Below are 16,006 nucleotides of genomic sequence, written 5' to 3' on the forward strand. Positions count from 1 at the left end.
GCAGGCCAATGCTCTGAATCGACCCCAGCGGCCCAGGACTCCTCCCAAACCTCAGAGGAAGAGACATCCTCAGAGGACGCAGTGTCCCATGACACTCCCGCACCTTCCACCAGCGCAGATCCAGTCACCTTGGTGGGAATCTGATTGGCCATAGAGTCTGGGTCACAAGCTGGTGAGAGCACTGCACACGCACCCGAGCAGCTGACTGAGGCTGAGACAGCCGAGGCCCCTGACAGTCGGAGGACTGTGGGTGGCCACACCCATTCAGAGCCCCAGGCTGCTGAAGACCCTCTGTTGTGGACAGCACAGGACATGCTGGAGCAACAGCAGCAGTCGTGGCAATATCTGATGGAGATGCCACAGGCCATGCGTAGCCTTGAGCAGACAATGGGGAAGTCCATCCAGGCCATGACAGCTGCCACGTCCCAGGCAACTGAGTGCATGGCTTCATCCATTGAGACGGCCGCGGCCCTCTTGGTGAGCCAGATTCCATTTATACGCGCTGACCTGCAATCCCTCGTCCAGGCTATGAGATCCACGCAATACTGGCAAGATGAAAGAGGGACCCGGGCATGGAGACTGTCCCTGCCCCGGGCCCTTCCCAGGAGATGAGAGGGGTTCAAATGAGCCCTGAAATGGAGGAGGCAAGGCGAGCCAGTGCACCGTATCTGGGGTCGCCTCCTAAGGTGATTCTAATGTGGATGCTGGCCTGTCCGTCCCTCCACCAGTGAGTCAAGTTCCAGCAGCCACGACGTCTGAGGAGCGTTATACGCTGACACTGGATTCCCCCAGCCAGCCGGGACCCTCCAGGCCTTGTGCACATAGAGGACTAACGCCAAAGTCATCCACAGCCTTCGGATTAGCAGCCTTCCTCCAGTCAGGCTGTGAGCGCAGAGGTGGCACCGCGAAGGAGTACTCGCAAGAGTTTCAAAAAAACACCATGACACAAATGGATCTGCACAGGTGACACTACACTGTAAAAAGGTCAATCACTAAATAGTCTTCACTGTCGTGTGTTGCTTTTACTGTGTGAATGAAGTGTACCAGCATGTACCAATCGTGTCTCCTCCCATTACATCATTGGCCTTTCAGAACCGCCAATGTATGGAATAACATCATTGCCATGCCAGCATTACTCAGTGCATCTCCACAGATGCAATAACATGGACAATGGCTCAGTCTGCTGCTGCCAGTAATGGTGGAGATAAAGATGTTGCAGATGCTGCTGCACAACAGGTCAACGAGGGTGCTGTGTGGCTTGCAGAGCACATGATGGACTTTATGGTGTGGAGAACCATTGATCAATAAGGCGTTGTCGTGCATCCCTTGCTCGCTGCTCTCCCTGCATGCAGCATCTGGATGCTCTCTGCTGTCTTCCCATGCACCTTTCCTGCTGTAATTCCTCTGCATCCTCACTGTCTGAGGATGAGTCCTGCTCACGTCTCTCCTCATCCTGCAAGGGCCCCCCACTATTGAATGCATAGTTGTGCAGAGCAGAGCAGACAGCAACTATACGAGCTACCCCTTCCGGCTCGTACTGCAGGGCACCACTTGATCTATCCAGGCAGCGGAAGCACATTTTCAACATGCCAAACGCCTGCTCAATGGTGGCTCTTGTCACGCCGTGGCTGGTGTTGTATCTCTCCTCTGCATCAATGGTGGGGTTTGTCACTGGTGTCAGGAGCTGTGTCTGCAAGGGGTTGCCCTTGTCGCCATCTGAGCCAGTTCAGTGAACAGCAATGGCAGCTGGGACTATCGCAGGATGAAGGCGTCATGCCAGCTGCCTGGAAAGCTGGCACAGATTTGCATGAAGCGTTTCCGGTGATCGCATTCTGGTTGCACATTGAGCGAGTGGAAGCCCTTACCATTTATGTACGCAGCTGGTCGCCCGACGGGTGCTTTGATGGCCACATGGGTGCAGTCTATGACCCCTTGCACCTGTGGAAATCCTACGATGGAGCTGAAACCCATGGCCCTCTGGGCCTGGCTCCCAGGGTCCATCCTGAAGCCAACATAGTCATCAGCCCTCTGGTGCAGGGCATCAGTGACCTACCTGATGCAGCAGTGCACTGTTGACTGTGTGACCCCACAAAGGTCTCCAGTGGGTCCCTGAAATGATGCAGAGGCATAGAAGTTAAGAGCCGCTCTCACTTTGATGGTCACATCATAGGATGCCCACTGAAGCCCATTGGCTGCAGGTCATCGTTGAGCAGGGCACTGAGATGTGTCACCACCTCTCTCGACATCCACAGTCGCCTCTGACACTGGCGCTCTGACATCTGCAGGTATGTCATGTGGGACCTGTAGATGTGCGGCGATCAGTAGTGGCGAGTTCGCCTTGCTGCTCACGACTGGGGGCTTCCACATGGGCTGCACCTGCCTGTTGGTTTTGCCTGTGGCACATATGGTCCCTCACGACAAGCAGATCAATGAATATAGGGTGAACCATCCCCACCTCCAAGTTGTAATGAAATTTGATTCCTTCACTTCTTCGAAGGTACCTAACAGGGCAAAGAATGATGCTGACTGGTACATCGTGTACTTTCAGGCAGCAACTATGTGGCATTGCATGGCATGGCATTGCCCATCTTAGCTTCCATTAAGAGTGGGGCACCGCATGACCACTTTCAGATTGTATCAATTGGCCCACCAGCCAGATTATCTTTGAATGCCTACTGTTTTTGGCATCCTCCCCACACACAGGGTTCCTGGAGTGCCATTGTTCCTTCACTCACGCAAGCATTTAATGGCACAGAGTGCTCCCCTTTGCAGAGGGAGGGTGCTCAGTAGCTCCCTTTATGCCCGCAGAGTTGTGCTCCCATTAATGCACTCACCCTCCCACCTCCCTTGATACCTGCAGAGTTGTGCCCACAGTAATACCATCCCCCCCACCTCCCTTGATGCCTGCCAGAGTGGTGCTCCCAGTAATACCATCCCCCCTCCCTACACACATATGTAGAGTTGAGACCCATCTCGCAAGACTTCCCTTCACAGGCTCCAAGCACTGCAACCTCTGTCCCGTTGGCTTTTATTAGGGTCATAGAGAGATACAGCTCCAAAACAGGCCCTTCGGCCCACTGAGTCCGCGCCGACCATCAACGACCCATTTATACTAATCCTACATTAATCCCATTTTTCCCCTCTCACATCCCCACCTTCCCTCAATTCTCCTACCACCTACCTACACTAGGGGCAATTTTTTTACAATTGCCAATTTACCTATCAACCCACAAGTCTTTGGCATGTGGGAGGAAACTGGAGTACCCGGAGGAAACCCATGTGGTCACAGGGAGAACTTGCAAACTCCGCACAGGCAGTACCCGGGTCGCTGGAGCTATGAGGTTGCGGTGCTAGCCATTGCACCACTGTGCCACCCAAGACGGCACGTGAGTGACGCCTGTTCACCAGAATATACAGAACTGTTGATTAAAAGGCAGCGGGATGCATAATGAGGCAAGGTAGGTAGTGCTTTGAATATTGAAATTGGGTTCCCGTTGTTTAGCGGTGGGGGGAGGCGCCGCGAGGCCTCACCACCACTGGTAATATGGAGCGGGGCCATCCCGGCATCAGGGAGCATGGCGGGCCTCTCCTGGATGCATTTTCCACCCTGCCACCATCACCCCCCCCCCACAACCCCAATGATCCCCGACATCAGAGGGCCAGTAAAATTCAGCCCGATGGCTTGTGAATTTGGAATGAGCTACTGCCTTTACCTCCATTAACAAGACATTCAAAGCCATCTTGGAGCATTAACACTGGTGGAGACGAACCTCAAAGGGTAAACACTGAAACAATGGGACCCGAGAGAGAAACTAGAATTCTTAAGACTTGAACTATTTAAGATGCAAATGAAAGAATACACTGGACAATCATGTGACAGCCCCTCCATCTGTGTGAAAACTTGCAGTTTCTTTTCACTACAGCAGCCAAGCACCTGTTTTTTGACCAATGCAGGATCCAGGTAGGGGTCTGTCTCTCTCTTTCTCCCTCTCTCTCTTTCTTTCTCTCTTTCTCTCTCTCCAGGCAGTGCTGTAAGTTTAAACCCTGCCTGTGGGCTGCAAAACATCCAAGTTTATCATTGCTGCAGACAGAGACCCCAGGAAGAAAACCATCTACATCACTGTCTCCAAGAAAACCCTGCACCAGGTGGCTATCTCTACCAGCCAAAAACTTCAGGACCACAAGTTCATCTGGAAAACAACTGAATTACCAGACTCCACAGACTATATATTATTTTATTTGTTCTGGACAATAATCCAACCAATATATTCTTCACTCTGTAACCTACTTGAGTGTGTGTGTGTGTGTGTTGTGGTCAAACAAGGAGGGAACAAGAGAGGAGCCTTTCGACCCTTCCTCACCTGTTTGTAAAAACATCATGGGAATAGGCTGCAAAATGAGATTAGGGAAGCTCCAGTTAAAGAAATAGCACAGGCACAGGGATAATAGGTTGAAGAGCCTCATTATGTGCTGTAAATTCTGTAATAATGCTGTATCTGCATGTTCCCTTATCATTTTGTTGTAGGCAGTTGTCCTTGAGGTAGTATGTCTGTCTAGTCTTATTAGTCTAATATGGAAGGTGATACAGAGCCTTATGCTCAATTCCCTGGCATTGTCTGGGTTAAAGGATGAATTTGGCTTTTCAAGGAGTTGGCTTTTATGATACTGGAATTATAATGTGCAATTCTTAGTTGTGAATTCATATGGTTTTGCAGTCACTGGGATCCTTCTGTGATTCAAAGCTGAACATTGTTATTCACCCAAACTATATGTAGGCATTATATAAAATGCGATCAGGAAAGTGTGATCCTATATCCAAGTCTGCACTGCCTTTTCTTTTTATACAATCAATAGTGATATGGATGCAATCTGATGAACATCTAACAGAATTATTTCAAAACAAGAAGTAAAAGTACATTCTGAATACTAATTACAGCTGGAATTTAATGTCCAAAATGAAACATTTCAATGAAAGGCAATGGGCTATCAGGCTTGATGTTGAGGTGATTTTCTATTTGTAGAAACTAAACAAAATCACTGCACAAAATTTCCCTAGGTATATATATATTTTTCGAATAAGAACAGTCAACAAAACCAATAACTGCAGCCTGTCAATTTACAGAAGGCTGGGTACTATTTACTCTCTTTATTTTTTCATGAAAATAGCAGCGTTGTTGCCATGGCCAGTCATGTGATATTTAGTTAGAAGGAAAAAGTCAATACTCCCCAAGCTGCATACTTTCTGATTCCAGCTGGTTTTGTGAGCCAACCCCTAAGCTACAGGCACTACTCTCAAAGTCACACGGGCATAATAAACTTAACCCTTTGAATAATGTGATAATATTTCTCTACTATTTCAAGTAGGGTTTTTTTCCAATCCAATTCAAATATTACAAACTGACAGATGAGCATCGTTCATTTCTGTTTCCAATATCACTCTTCATAATATCCAAAATTGTTTGTTTTGACTTCCATTGTTATGCATCAACAACTCTCAAAAAGTTAATACTTGGAACAGCAAAATGGAGAAAAGCCTCAGGATTCCAACAAAATTAGTAGGTATTTTCCCTGAATATGTTTTTCATAATTTTAATACTTCCAGTAGATTAAAAAAGTTGAACAAATCTAACACCATACACCAAATATTTAGGTCACAAAAGGTTGCATTTCATAACCAGAATCAACAGCATTGTTTTGTATTATTTTCGTTCTTACATTGATATTTCTTCTCAAGTTGAGTGGTGACCTCTCTTTTTTTGTACTTTTGTAAATGTCCTAATAGCTCATACTGTCCAAGTATTGACGATCATAAACTAACATATTTAAAGGGGGCTGCATTTCGCAAAGTGCCAGGAAACGACATGACTTCATGTGACTCTTTTCACATTTCTTGTGCGTAAAGTTCCAAATTGACACTGAACAATCTTTCCTGTTATAGTGTAGCTGATTTTGAGCTCTACCAGGTAAAAAGTGCTCTGTGGCGGGCTGGTGCGACCTTCCGGCGCCCCCCACTACCCCGACCAGGGACCCCAACGTCAGGAGCTGAAAAAATTCAGCCCCTTGTGTGCAAACTGGCTGCCGCACTTTCTAAATTACAACAGTGTCAACACTTTAAAAGTACTTCATTAGATGCAAAGTGCTTTGGAATGTCTGCAGAGGAGAGGGTTGTCCTTTGAGAAGAGATTGAGTAGAATCAGCCTACACTTCCTGGAGTTTAGGAGAATGAGAGGTGATCTCACTGAAACATAAGTTTCTGAGAGGACTTGACAGGGTAGATGCTGAGAGGCTGTTTCTTCCGGTGGAGTGTCTAGAACTAGGGGGGCATAGTTTCAGGATAAAGGGTCAGCCATTTAGGACTGAGATGGAGCAATTTCTTCACTCAAAGGGTTGTGAATCTTTGGAATTTTCTACCCCAGAGGGCTGTGGATGCTCCATCATTGAATACATTCAAAGCTGTGATTGGTAGATTTTTGAACTCTAAGGGAATCGAGGGATGTTGGCATCAGATGGGAATGTGGACTTGAGGTTAAAGATCAGCCATGATCTTATTGAATGATAGAGCAGACTCAAGGGCCATATGGCCTACTCCAGCTCTTATTTCTTATGTTCTTATGGCTTGAGGTTGTGAAAAGCATCATATAAATTCAAGCTCTTTCTTTCAAATGTATTTATTAGTTTTAGAAATTTATAAATTAACAGGTGCCAAATGAAGCAACAAAGCAGAAACATGCAGAAAATAATGAAAATGTACAATGTACTGTCATGTACTGCCTCTTACCTTTTCGTAATTGTTTTGACAGATTATTATGTATTTGGGGCAGGCCTCCAAAGACATCATTAAGTGGCCTCGTCCATTATCCCCACCAGTTGTAAAGTTGGAAACAAGAGTTGATGCAGAGTATGGAATGCCATCAACCCATGCTATGGCAGCAACTGCTATCTCCTTTACGTTCCTAATGGCTACAATGTACAGATACAAGGTAGGAACTCTACATTATATTCCTGACAGAAACTCACAAATATAAAACCACAAGTGACATACAATAACGTGCAGCTTTAAGGTCAGTTGAAGGTTTCATTCTTCATTAAACAAAGTGATTCCTGACAATGCAGCTGGCCACTGACGTCATCAGGCTGCGCCAAGTTGTGCACATGCGCAGACGGGCTCCTGCTCTCTGCGCGTGCGCTGCGTTCCGACTTGCCAGGACTGGTTAGCGCATGCTCCGATGACATCATTGCGTGACGTGTGCATCTTCGGGCAACGCGCCTGGTCAGCCTCTGCGCATGCGCTTTACGCGTACAACCATGCAACGCTAACGTATTCACCCATGTGTCAAGCTCCGCTCCCCACCTCGCTGTTCTCTCCGGCCGCTCCACTCCCTCCCTCGCTGCTCTGCTCTTTCGGCTGCTCTGCTCCCCCCCTCACTGCTCTCGCCGGCTGCTACACTCCCCCCCTCGCTGTTCTCTGCGGCCGCTCCCCTCCCCCCCCCCACCGTCCCCTCCACTCCCCCCACCCCGGCTCCGGCCCGCTCTCTCGCCCCCTCTCCGGCCCAGTCCACTTGTGCCATTGCAGCGCATGTGCCACTGCTGCGCCACCTAGTGGTAGTGTTGTCAGCAAACGCAGCCTTCATTAAAAGGGGTCTCTGCTCTTGTTTTTAATACCTATCTATTTCCATAGTTTACCCTCAAAAACAACCCTTGCTTATGCAGAGACAAATTGCAGTATTACAAGCAGAATTTCTCAAAGGTCAGCAGCATCTGATTCACAGTATTTACTGACAATTATTGTTTTGGACATGATGGGATCCTTTAAAAGAAGCCACTTGTCTGCTTTTGAAGTGATTTCAAAACAGGAGCACCAGATTCTACAGCAGCTGAAATAACACACCAGTATTTTTAAATAATGACGAGAAAAATCTGGATCAGCTCAGAAACTGTTCTGTTCCATGCAGTTTTTATTAATTATCTCTATCTATATTTTCATTTATAATTTGTAATCCCATTCTGAACTAATTTTGTTACCTAGCATTCTTTCAAAAGGAGTTAGTTGACACCACACTAACTTATTCTTGCTAACTCCTTCTTAACATATCTCATACCCTGTGGGAAAAAAAATGTATTTTCTGTTCTTGTACGAATGGAAATGTATACTTTGTGTTCCATTCCTGGTCTAATAATATTCATGCCTCAATTCATTCACTTAAATATGTATTTCTGGTATCCAGGAACAATTTTCAGTTGTTTCTTCCAACTTGTCTTTTTTCCCTTATAAATATTATGATGGAATTTTCTGCCTTGCTCCTTATTGGGGTTGGTTTCACATTCCATACTCACCAGTTCACAGTTTTTCACCCTTTCACTTTAATGAGGGAAGTTGCAGATTGGCAAATGCAAAGGCAGAAAACTTGAACCGTAAACAAAGTAAATCTCTGTATGCCTCATATCACCAGCCAAGAGGACAGTTCAGCCATTATGATCCAACATCTCTCTCTATCCTTTCTGAACTATCCACGCTAGATTAGCTTCGGGAATGAGTACACTACTATAACAACCTTCAGGGTATGTGTGTAATTTTTGATCCTTTCATGTTAAACAGGAAGAAAAAAAGTAATTAACTACAATTCCACATCCATTTTATTCAGTCTAGTTATTTCTTCAATATAAAGCTATCTGAAGAAAACCCTTTTTTTTTGCAAAAGCAAGTTGTTACATGGTGGTATTAATAAATATTTGAATTAGAGGTATGGACTATTGCTTACTAAACTAAATATAATTAGACTTTGAACAAAATATGAATTTTTGCATAGACCATTTATAAATGAGTCATATCATTGTGTCAGCCTTGGCTCAGTTGGTAGCATTCTGAGCCACAAGGTTTTGGGTTCAATTCCCACACCAGGACTTAAGCACAAAGATCAAAGTTAACACTCCAGTGCAGTACTGAAGGAGTGCTGCACTGTTGGAGCTTCTGTCTTTCAGAAGAGACGTTAAACCTAAGCCCCATCTGTCCTCTTAGGTGGACATAAAAGATTTGAAGAAAAGCAGGCGAGTTATCCCTGGTGTCCTGGCCAATATCTACCCCTCAATCACCGTCACAAAAGCACATTAACTAGTTATCATTGCATTGCTGTTTGTGGGAGCTCACTGTGCACAAATTGCTTGCAGCGTTTCCTACATTACAAACAGCGACTACATTTCAAAAGTACTCATTGGCCGTATGGTGCTTTGAGACATCTGATGGTCGTGAAAAGTGCCATATAAATGCAAGCCTTTCTTTTACATTTAACGAACTAACAAAGGGTTGGATTTTACAACGGGCGGACGGGAGCTGGCCACCGACATAAAAGTTGGTGGTGAACCTGCATCCGCCCAGCCCGGGGATCTGACCTGCATTTTATGGGTCCCTGGGCTTTAATTGTTCAGAGTTGGGAATTCCACCCGCTTGCGGGAGGAAGTCCCGCCTTATTGAGCTGCCAGCCCGAGTCCCAGCAGTGCCATTGGGAGTGGTGGCCACTGCTGAGACTGCAGCCCAGCTGAGGACATGGAGCCAGGACCGGGGTAAGTTTGGTTTGCCTCGCCGGGCAGATCGGTTGTGGCTTGGTGAGGCAAGTGTGGTCGTTTGCGGGGAAGGAGGGGGCGTCTTGGGTCCTGGGGGTGGTTGGGGAAGCGGGGGCGGCCTTCAATCGAGCACCCCCCACCGGTGCACTGCAAGGCTGCTAGGTATCACTGGGTGGCCTTTCATGTCTACCGAATGCCTGCTTGTCACGGGTAAAATACCTGTGGAGGCAGGCGAAGGCCCTTAAGTGGCTGTAAAGTGGCCACTTAAGAGCCTCAATTGGCCTGGGGCGGGCAGCACATTTCTTGCCCCACCCCTGCAGCCCACATAAAGTGGGGCAGAGGCGGGAGCAGATGGGGAAGGCCTCCTGGAGCCTCCCACTCCATTTTACACCACCCACCCCTGCCACCATCCAGCTCGCTGGGGTGGCGTAAAATTCCAGCCGAAGTCATTATCAGCTGAATAAATCAATGCAATCTAAAATGTGTTTCAAAATCGAAGTATTTCTGAGTTGTAATATATATTCAGCACCAAATCCTTGTTTTTAAATGAAAAACAGTAATTGTGAACAATTTTTCTGGATTAAATAAAATTGATTACTTTTTGTTTTTTGAGTGACAGTTCCCACAAACAGTAATTCATGAAAATTGCCACCTGGCTAAACAATGACTTGCAAAGTCTGAGGTCATTCATTTTTATCACGTCCACTTCAGCCCCTGCAGTAAGACGGCTTTGTCACAGTGTTTATTTGGTGATGTCAAAATATTGTGATCATACCATAACTTGGAATGATATCTTGAAAACAGCTGTTATTAAAGAATGCTAAATTGAGAATGACTATTCACTGAGTGCATTAGAATTTAAAATATTACTTTACTGCAAAATGTTGGGCAGAAAATGAATGCCTTAAACTACACAAATGCCACTTTAGTTAGACTACCTTTAATTGCATTGCACTAATTTAATGAATATTTACAAAGGATCAACTTGCACGAAAAATCCCATTAGATCATTCTTATTCATGATATCTACTGAATAAACACAACAGGAATAAATAACATTAGTACCATAATGTCCCAGTCAACAGAAGATCATTAATGGGTAACATAAAACAAAACTGAAAATTTATGAAGGAACCATTTGATATTATCCTTTGTTCACCTTAAAGCACAAGTCAATCTGCTTGAGTCTGGTCCAATAAATGTGTACTTAATATCTTTATCAGCCTTTAAGAAACAGATCAGCAGTTGATTTAATCAACTTATTTTGTTTAACAATATGCATGTGCCAAATAGTTGTTTGCTAACTCAGTATCTGATGGCAGCAGAGCGCCAAGCAAACTTGCACAGCTATAAGTTTAATTCATATTAAATACTTTCCATAATTTATTCATTGACTGTGCTAATTATATTTGCAGGAAAACTTAAGGTCTTTCTGGCCAAGGAAATAAAAACAAAAGAAACATCTTAACAGTTTGCCAGAAGTAGCAGTGCCATGTGTGGGAATTTATTAGTAATCTAATGCTGGGTCTCAGCATAAAAAGTCCTATGCAGCAGTCCAGAGACCACAAGAATTGGATGAATATTTTTCTCCCATTTAAGTTCTCCCTGGATGAAGTCCCAAGCCATTCCTATGGAGTTCTTGAACCGGCCACTAGGAATTGTGCCAGTGTGGCTCACACAGCTTGACTCATTTACTGAGCAACCTTTGGGGAAAATCTATTCCATACTGGTCGAAGTGAACTCAGTATTGTGTGTAGTTGTATCCCTGACCCTTGCTAATCTACAGCGCAGTGCCTCATTCCACCATTTACAAAATGATAGTACCCATGACCCTTACACTATTGACAGCAATTAAAATACTTTAACAACAACAACAAGAAATGCTGGATTCACTCAGCAGGTCTGGCAGCATCTGTGGAAAGAGAAGCAGAGTTAACGTTTCGGGTCAGTGACCCTTCTTCGGAATTAAAATACTTTAGTTACCTATGTGTCATTTTAGTTTTTCATAAATTAACAAATGTCTGTCCAGTGTAATTGTAATAATTATGCTCTTGTTCCTTTTAGAGACAGTTATAAGCATACATACATCATGTATGCTAATTTGCTTATCAGACATTTATCAACCCCTCACAGTGTTACAATGTTATTCATTTGGCCTTACACTTGTGTTTTTGTAGCAATTTAGTAATATAGTGGGATTTTCTTTTTGATACATTGGTCCTAGCATATGGTTATTAATATACTACTATAAAGCTGGGAGAGCACATCTATATTTTAATCAGTCCACTCTGTGAAACTTGCTGTTCTGAATAATTAATCAATTCCATTAATAGTGATTTGATTTGCCTGATTTACAGTATTCAGTTGCATTAGGACTAATGGCTTCTACAATGCTGTCTACTCTGGTCTCACTCAGCAGGCTCTACACAGGAATGCACACTGTGCTGGTAAGAGATAAATTCCCTTTATTACCAAGTTAGCTCTCACTAGATGAAAAAAACTAAGAGAAGCACAGAAGGCCAAAAGATGATATTGTATGTCAAAGGACAAAAAATAATTTGAAAACAAGTTTTATTTTGACTAGTACAGTGATTATACTTTTTAACTCTGGGCAAATTCTGTTATCAATGCATATTAAAGCACTTTTATCATATTCTCTATTAAAAGGCATTCTGAGCCAGATATTTGCATCCAAAGAAAGTTGAATTCTGCTCCCCAGTAATCTACTGGGTAAAAGGTAGTGCTTGGTATAGCAGTAAGCCACAGAAACTAGCTCACAGGTTTGATTCCCAATCTATGCTGAATTAGCTGATCTCAGACAGAATAGCAATTGACCTCAGTGTCCCTAGTCTAGATGGGGGAAATGTTACCTAAGGTTCCCACTGTTGATTGCTTATCCATTAACATTGTCAGAAAGCGCACATATGTGCATTTTCAAGCAAGAATAGGATTAGGTTTAGCTGTAATGCCATCCCTTGCCATATAACCCACCAACATTTAAAGCATCCGTGGTCATACATGATGATTACCAGCAACCCTGCTAAACTGCCCAATCTAGAAGTTGTGGTTCAAAAAGTATCAGCAACTTTAAAAGAAAAGGGGGAATAAAATTCAGGAAAGAACAATACCAGAACTGCACCTCAATGATTGCTAACTTTAGTTGTAAAGATTTTATTGCATTCTGTACCTAACAACTCAGAAATGTGTTAATTTTATTATTGAGTTTTTAAAAAATATACCACTGAAGTAACTTTATTAACAAATTTGCTCTGTTAATGTATTCTAATGTTGTTTATTTCAATTTTCAGGATGTAATCTGTGGAGTCCTTATGACTGCAGTGCTTATGGCTCTTATGTATCCTTTCTGGAACATTCTTGACAATTTCCAGTTAACCAGTCCTTTAACACCCATCATTGCAGTAGCTGTGCCCTTTTTCATGAGTTATACCTATCCAGCATTAGATCATTACAGCCCAACCAGAGGAGACACCACCATTATCCTGGGTGTTGCATCAGGATGTACAGTCGGCTTTTGGATGAATTATCAGTATGGTCGAACATATGAGCCTACAGGAACTCTCCCATTTGAAATACCTTCTATAACACTGGAAGTTGTGTCATTGGCCATTGCACGCTTTCTCATTGGAATTGTCATTCTTGTTGCCACTCGCCAAGTTATCAAAACTCTTTCCCTCAAAGTGCTGTATGCTTGGTTTGACATTCCAAGCCACGATATGGAAGCTAAGAAAAGATTGGAGATTGAAGTACCATATAAATTTGCAACATATTCATCCATTGGTTTCAATGCAACAGTAGTAGTGCCTTTACTGTATCAATTACTTGAACTAATATGAGCACTGCAAATAGGTAGACTGCCTGGGGTCTGAGATGTATTTAATATGTGAATGAAGACCTACTGGAAATAAATTTCTTGCAAAAACTATCAAGCCTCAACTTGCTATTTAAATATTTTTTGTGAGCGTATGAAATCCTTTTCAGTTTAGTTGCTTTCCTCGTTTCCTGGATATGCCCATTACTAGCCAAGAGTACGTGTGGGTGATCTATTCCCAGGGCAACAATGCGATGAAACAACCATTTACGTGTGCAAGGGAGGCCTGGAATGATGTCTGCTCTTGTTTTCCAATACCTGGTCTCCACTTTCAGCTTCCCAACGGATATGGTTGAGTTATGGGACTGTAGGAATGAACCCACATCCCATCACTCCTCAGTGCTACATACTGCTGCTTCAATGTACTATTCAGGATAGCTTTTTGACAGATTTCCTATTTAAGTGTACTACAATCGAGCAGAGTATCTTAATGAATATGAACCACTTTCTTAGGGGCATTGGTTCAGGGATATCTTAACATTAGGAAAAGAGAACTTAATTTAAACCAACCTGTTATGTCAATTTGTAATTGAAAGCCAATGACGGTTGTTTTTGATAAGTAATTAACTATATCCAAAAATGCTCCATCTTTCCAGATAGATCTTTTTTGACAATTGGTTGATTCAAATTTGGTGAATAGCTTAATCTCTCCTTTGGAATATAAAGATACATGTTATCAGCTTGTGATATATGTATGATATTGCACCAATTTCACCACAATGCAGGTCTTTCACATCACTGAGACGTTTTGTGTGTCATGGCCACAGATAGATTATGGCAATCTTACCTAAAAATGTAACACTAACAAATTATTAGTGACCTTAAATATTCACTCCCTCCACCACAGGCACACCACAGCTGCAGTATGTACCATCTACAAGATGCACTGTAGCAACTCACAAAGGTTTCTTCAACAGCACCTTCCAAATGCATAACCTCGAGCACGTAGAAGAACAAGGGCAACAGGTGCATGGGAACAACACCTACCCTGCAAATTCCCATCCAAGTCATACATCATATTAACTTGGAAATATATCGCTGTTCTTTCATCGTCGATGGGTTTACAATCCTGGAATTCCCTCTCTAACAGCACTGTAATGTACCTACATCATATGGACTGCAGCAGTTCAAGAAGGCAACTCACCATCACCTTCTCAAGGGCAATTAGGGATGGGCAATAAATGCTGGTCTTGCCAGTGATGCCCAAATCCCATGAACAAATAAAAACTGCTATTCTATTCATTCCACAAATGATTCATTTTAAATTTTGAATATGTCTAAGTGTGTATTGTACTGATAATTGAAAGTAGTCATAACTAACTACTTTCATTTATGTAGCACCTTTAACATAGAAAAAATGTCCCAGTGTTTCAGTTGTAAGGAAAAAATGGACACTATTGGAGGTGAGGGTGGAATGACTATGAAATAATCATTCATTTATGATTAATCAGTCAGAACTAAGCAAAGTTGGAGCAATTCAATTATGAATGCATTTTGTTCTGGAAAAAGCTATTTAAACAAATCTGTAAACCTCTCCTAAACAGTAGGCATCTCTAACTTCCCTTTCCTCTTCAAAATCCTTGAATGTGATGTCACCTCCCAAATTCATGTCCATCTTTTCCAGAACTCCATGTTTGAATCCTCCAATCAGTTTTCAGCCTTGCCACAGTACCGAAACAACTTCTATCAGTCACAAATGACACCCTATGTGACTGTGACAAAGGCAAACTAACCCTACTAGTTCATCTTGACCTGTCTGCAGCCTTTGACATAGTTGATCACACCATCCTCCTCCAATGTCTCTGCACTATCATCCAGTTGGGTGGGATTGTACTCCTCTGGTTCCATTCTATCTAATCCAGAGTTGTCCAACATTTTCAGGCAGAGGACTGCATTCCGACTTTTGCTCGGTCCAGGGGGCCGATGGGCAAATTTCAAAAGATAAAGGCATTAAACATTTATCTTGCTAATAAAAGCAACAACAAATGTGCATTTTGTGAAGAAGCTTTAAATGAGAAGACTAATTTATTGACTTACTTTCTTGTCACTATGTTGAAAACTGATTTAGTGACATACCTGGCATTGTTTTTGCTTGCATAAGGAGACCTTGATCTCTCGCTCTGCTCTCCCCACGCTCTGTGTGTGTGTGTGTGTGTGTGTGTGTGTGTGTCTTGTTCTGCGGTCGTAATCGTAATGCCTCCAAGATCCCTGCGCCCCTCTAATTCTGGAGATTTTAATTGTTCCACCATTGGTGGCTGTGTCTTCAGCTGCCTAGTCCCTAAACTCTGGAATACTCTTCCTAAACCTCTATGCTTCTCTAACTCACTTTCCTCCTTTAAGATAGTCCTTAAAACCTACGTCTTCAACCAGGCTTTTGGTCATTTGCCTTAATATCGCATTATATGGCTCGGAGTCAGATTTTGTTCTTTTATTCGATTTATTCATGGGATGTGGGCATCGCTGGCTAGGACAGCATTTATTGCCCACCCCTAATTGCCCTTGAGAATGTGGTGGAGAGCCGCCTTCTTGAACCGCTGCAGTCAATGTGGGGTAGGTACA

General features: G+C 43.5%; 1 protein-coding gene across 1 annotated transcript in view; it reads left to right on the forward strand.

The window, feature by feature from the left end:
- Window positions 1-13,435, forward strand: part of LOC137374867 (sphingosine-1-phosphate phosphatase 2-like) — a 40,412-nt gene extending 26,977 nt beyond the window's left edge. Inside the window, exons 2-4 of the mRNA XM_068041433.1 lie at window positions 6,801-6,980; window positions 11,916-12,005; window positions 12,867-13,435. Coding sequence (XP_067897534.1) covers window positions 6,807-6,980; window positions 11,916-12,005; window positions 12,867-13,412 — 810 coding nt within the window. The 5' untranslated portion in view covers window positions 6,801-6,806 and the 3' untranslated portion in view covers window positions 13,413-13,435. The remainder of the gene's footprint in view (window positions 1-6,800; window positions 6,981-11,915; window positions 12,006-12,866) is intronic.
- The last annotated feature ends 2,571 nt before the right edge of the window (window positions 13,436-16,006 follow it).

The sequence above is a fragment of the Heterodontus francisci genome, chromosome 11 (genome assembly GCF_036365525.1).
Source record: "Heterodontus francisci isolate sHetFra1 chromosome 11, sHetFra1.hap1, whole genome shotgun sequence".
Classification (NCBI taxonomy): domain Eukaryota; kingdom Metazoa; phylum Chordata; class Chondrichthyes; order Heterodontiformes; family Heterodontidae; genus Heterodontus; species Heterodontus francisci.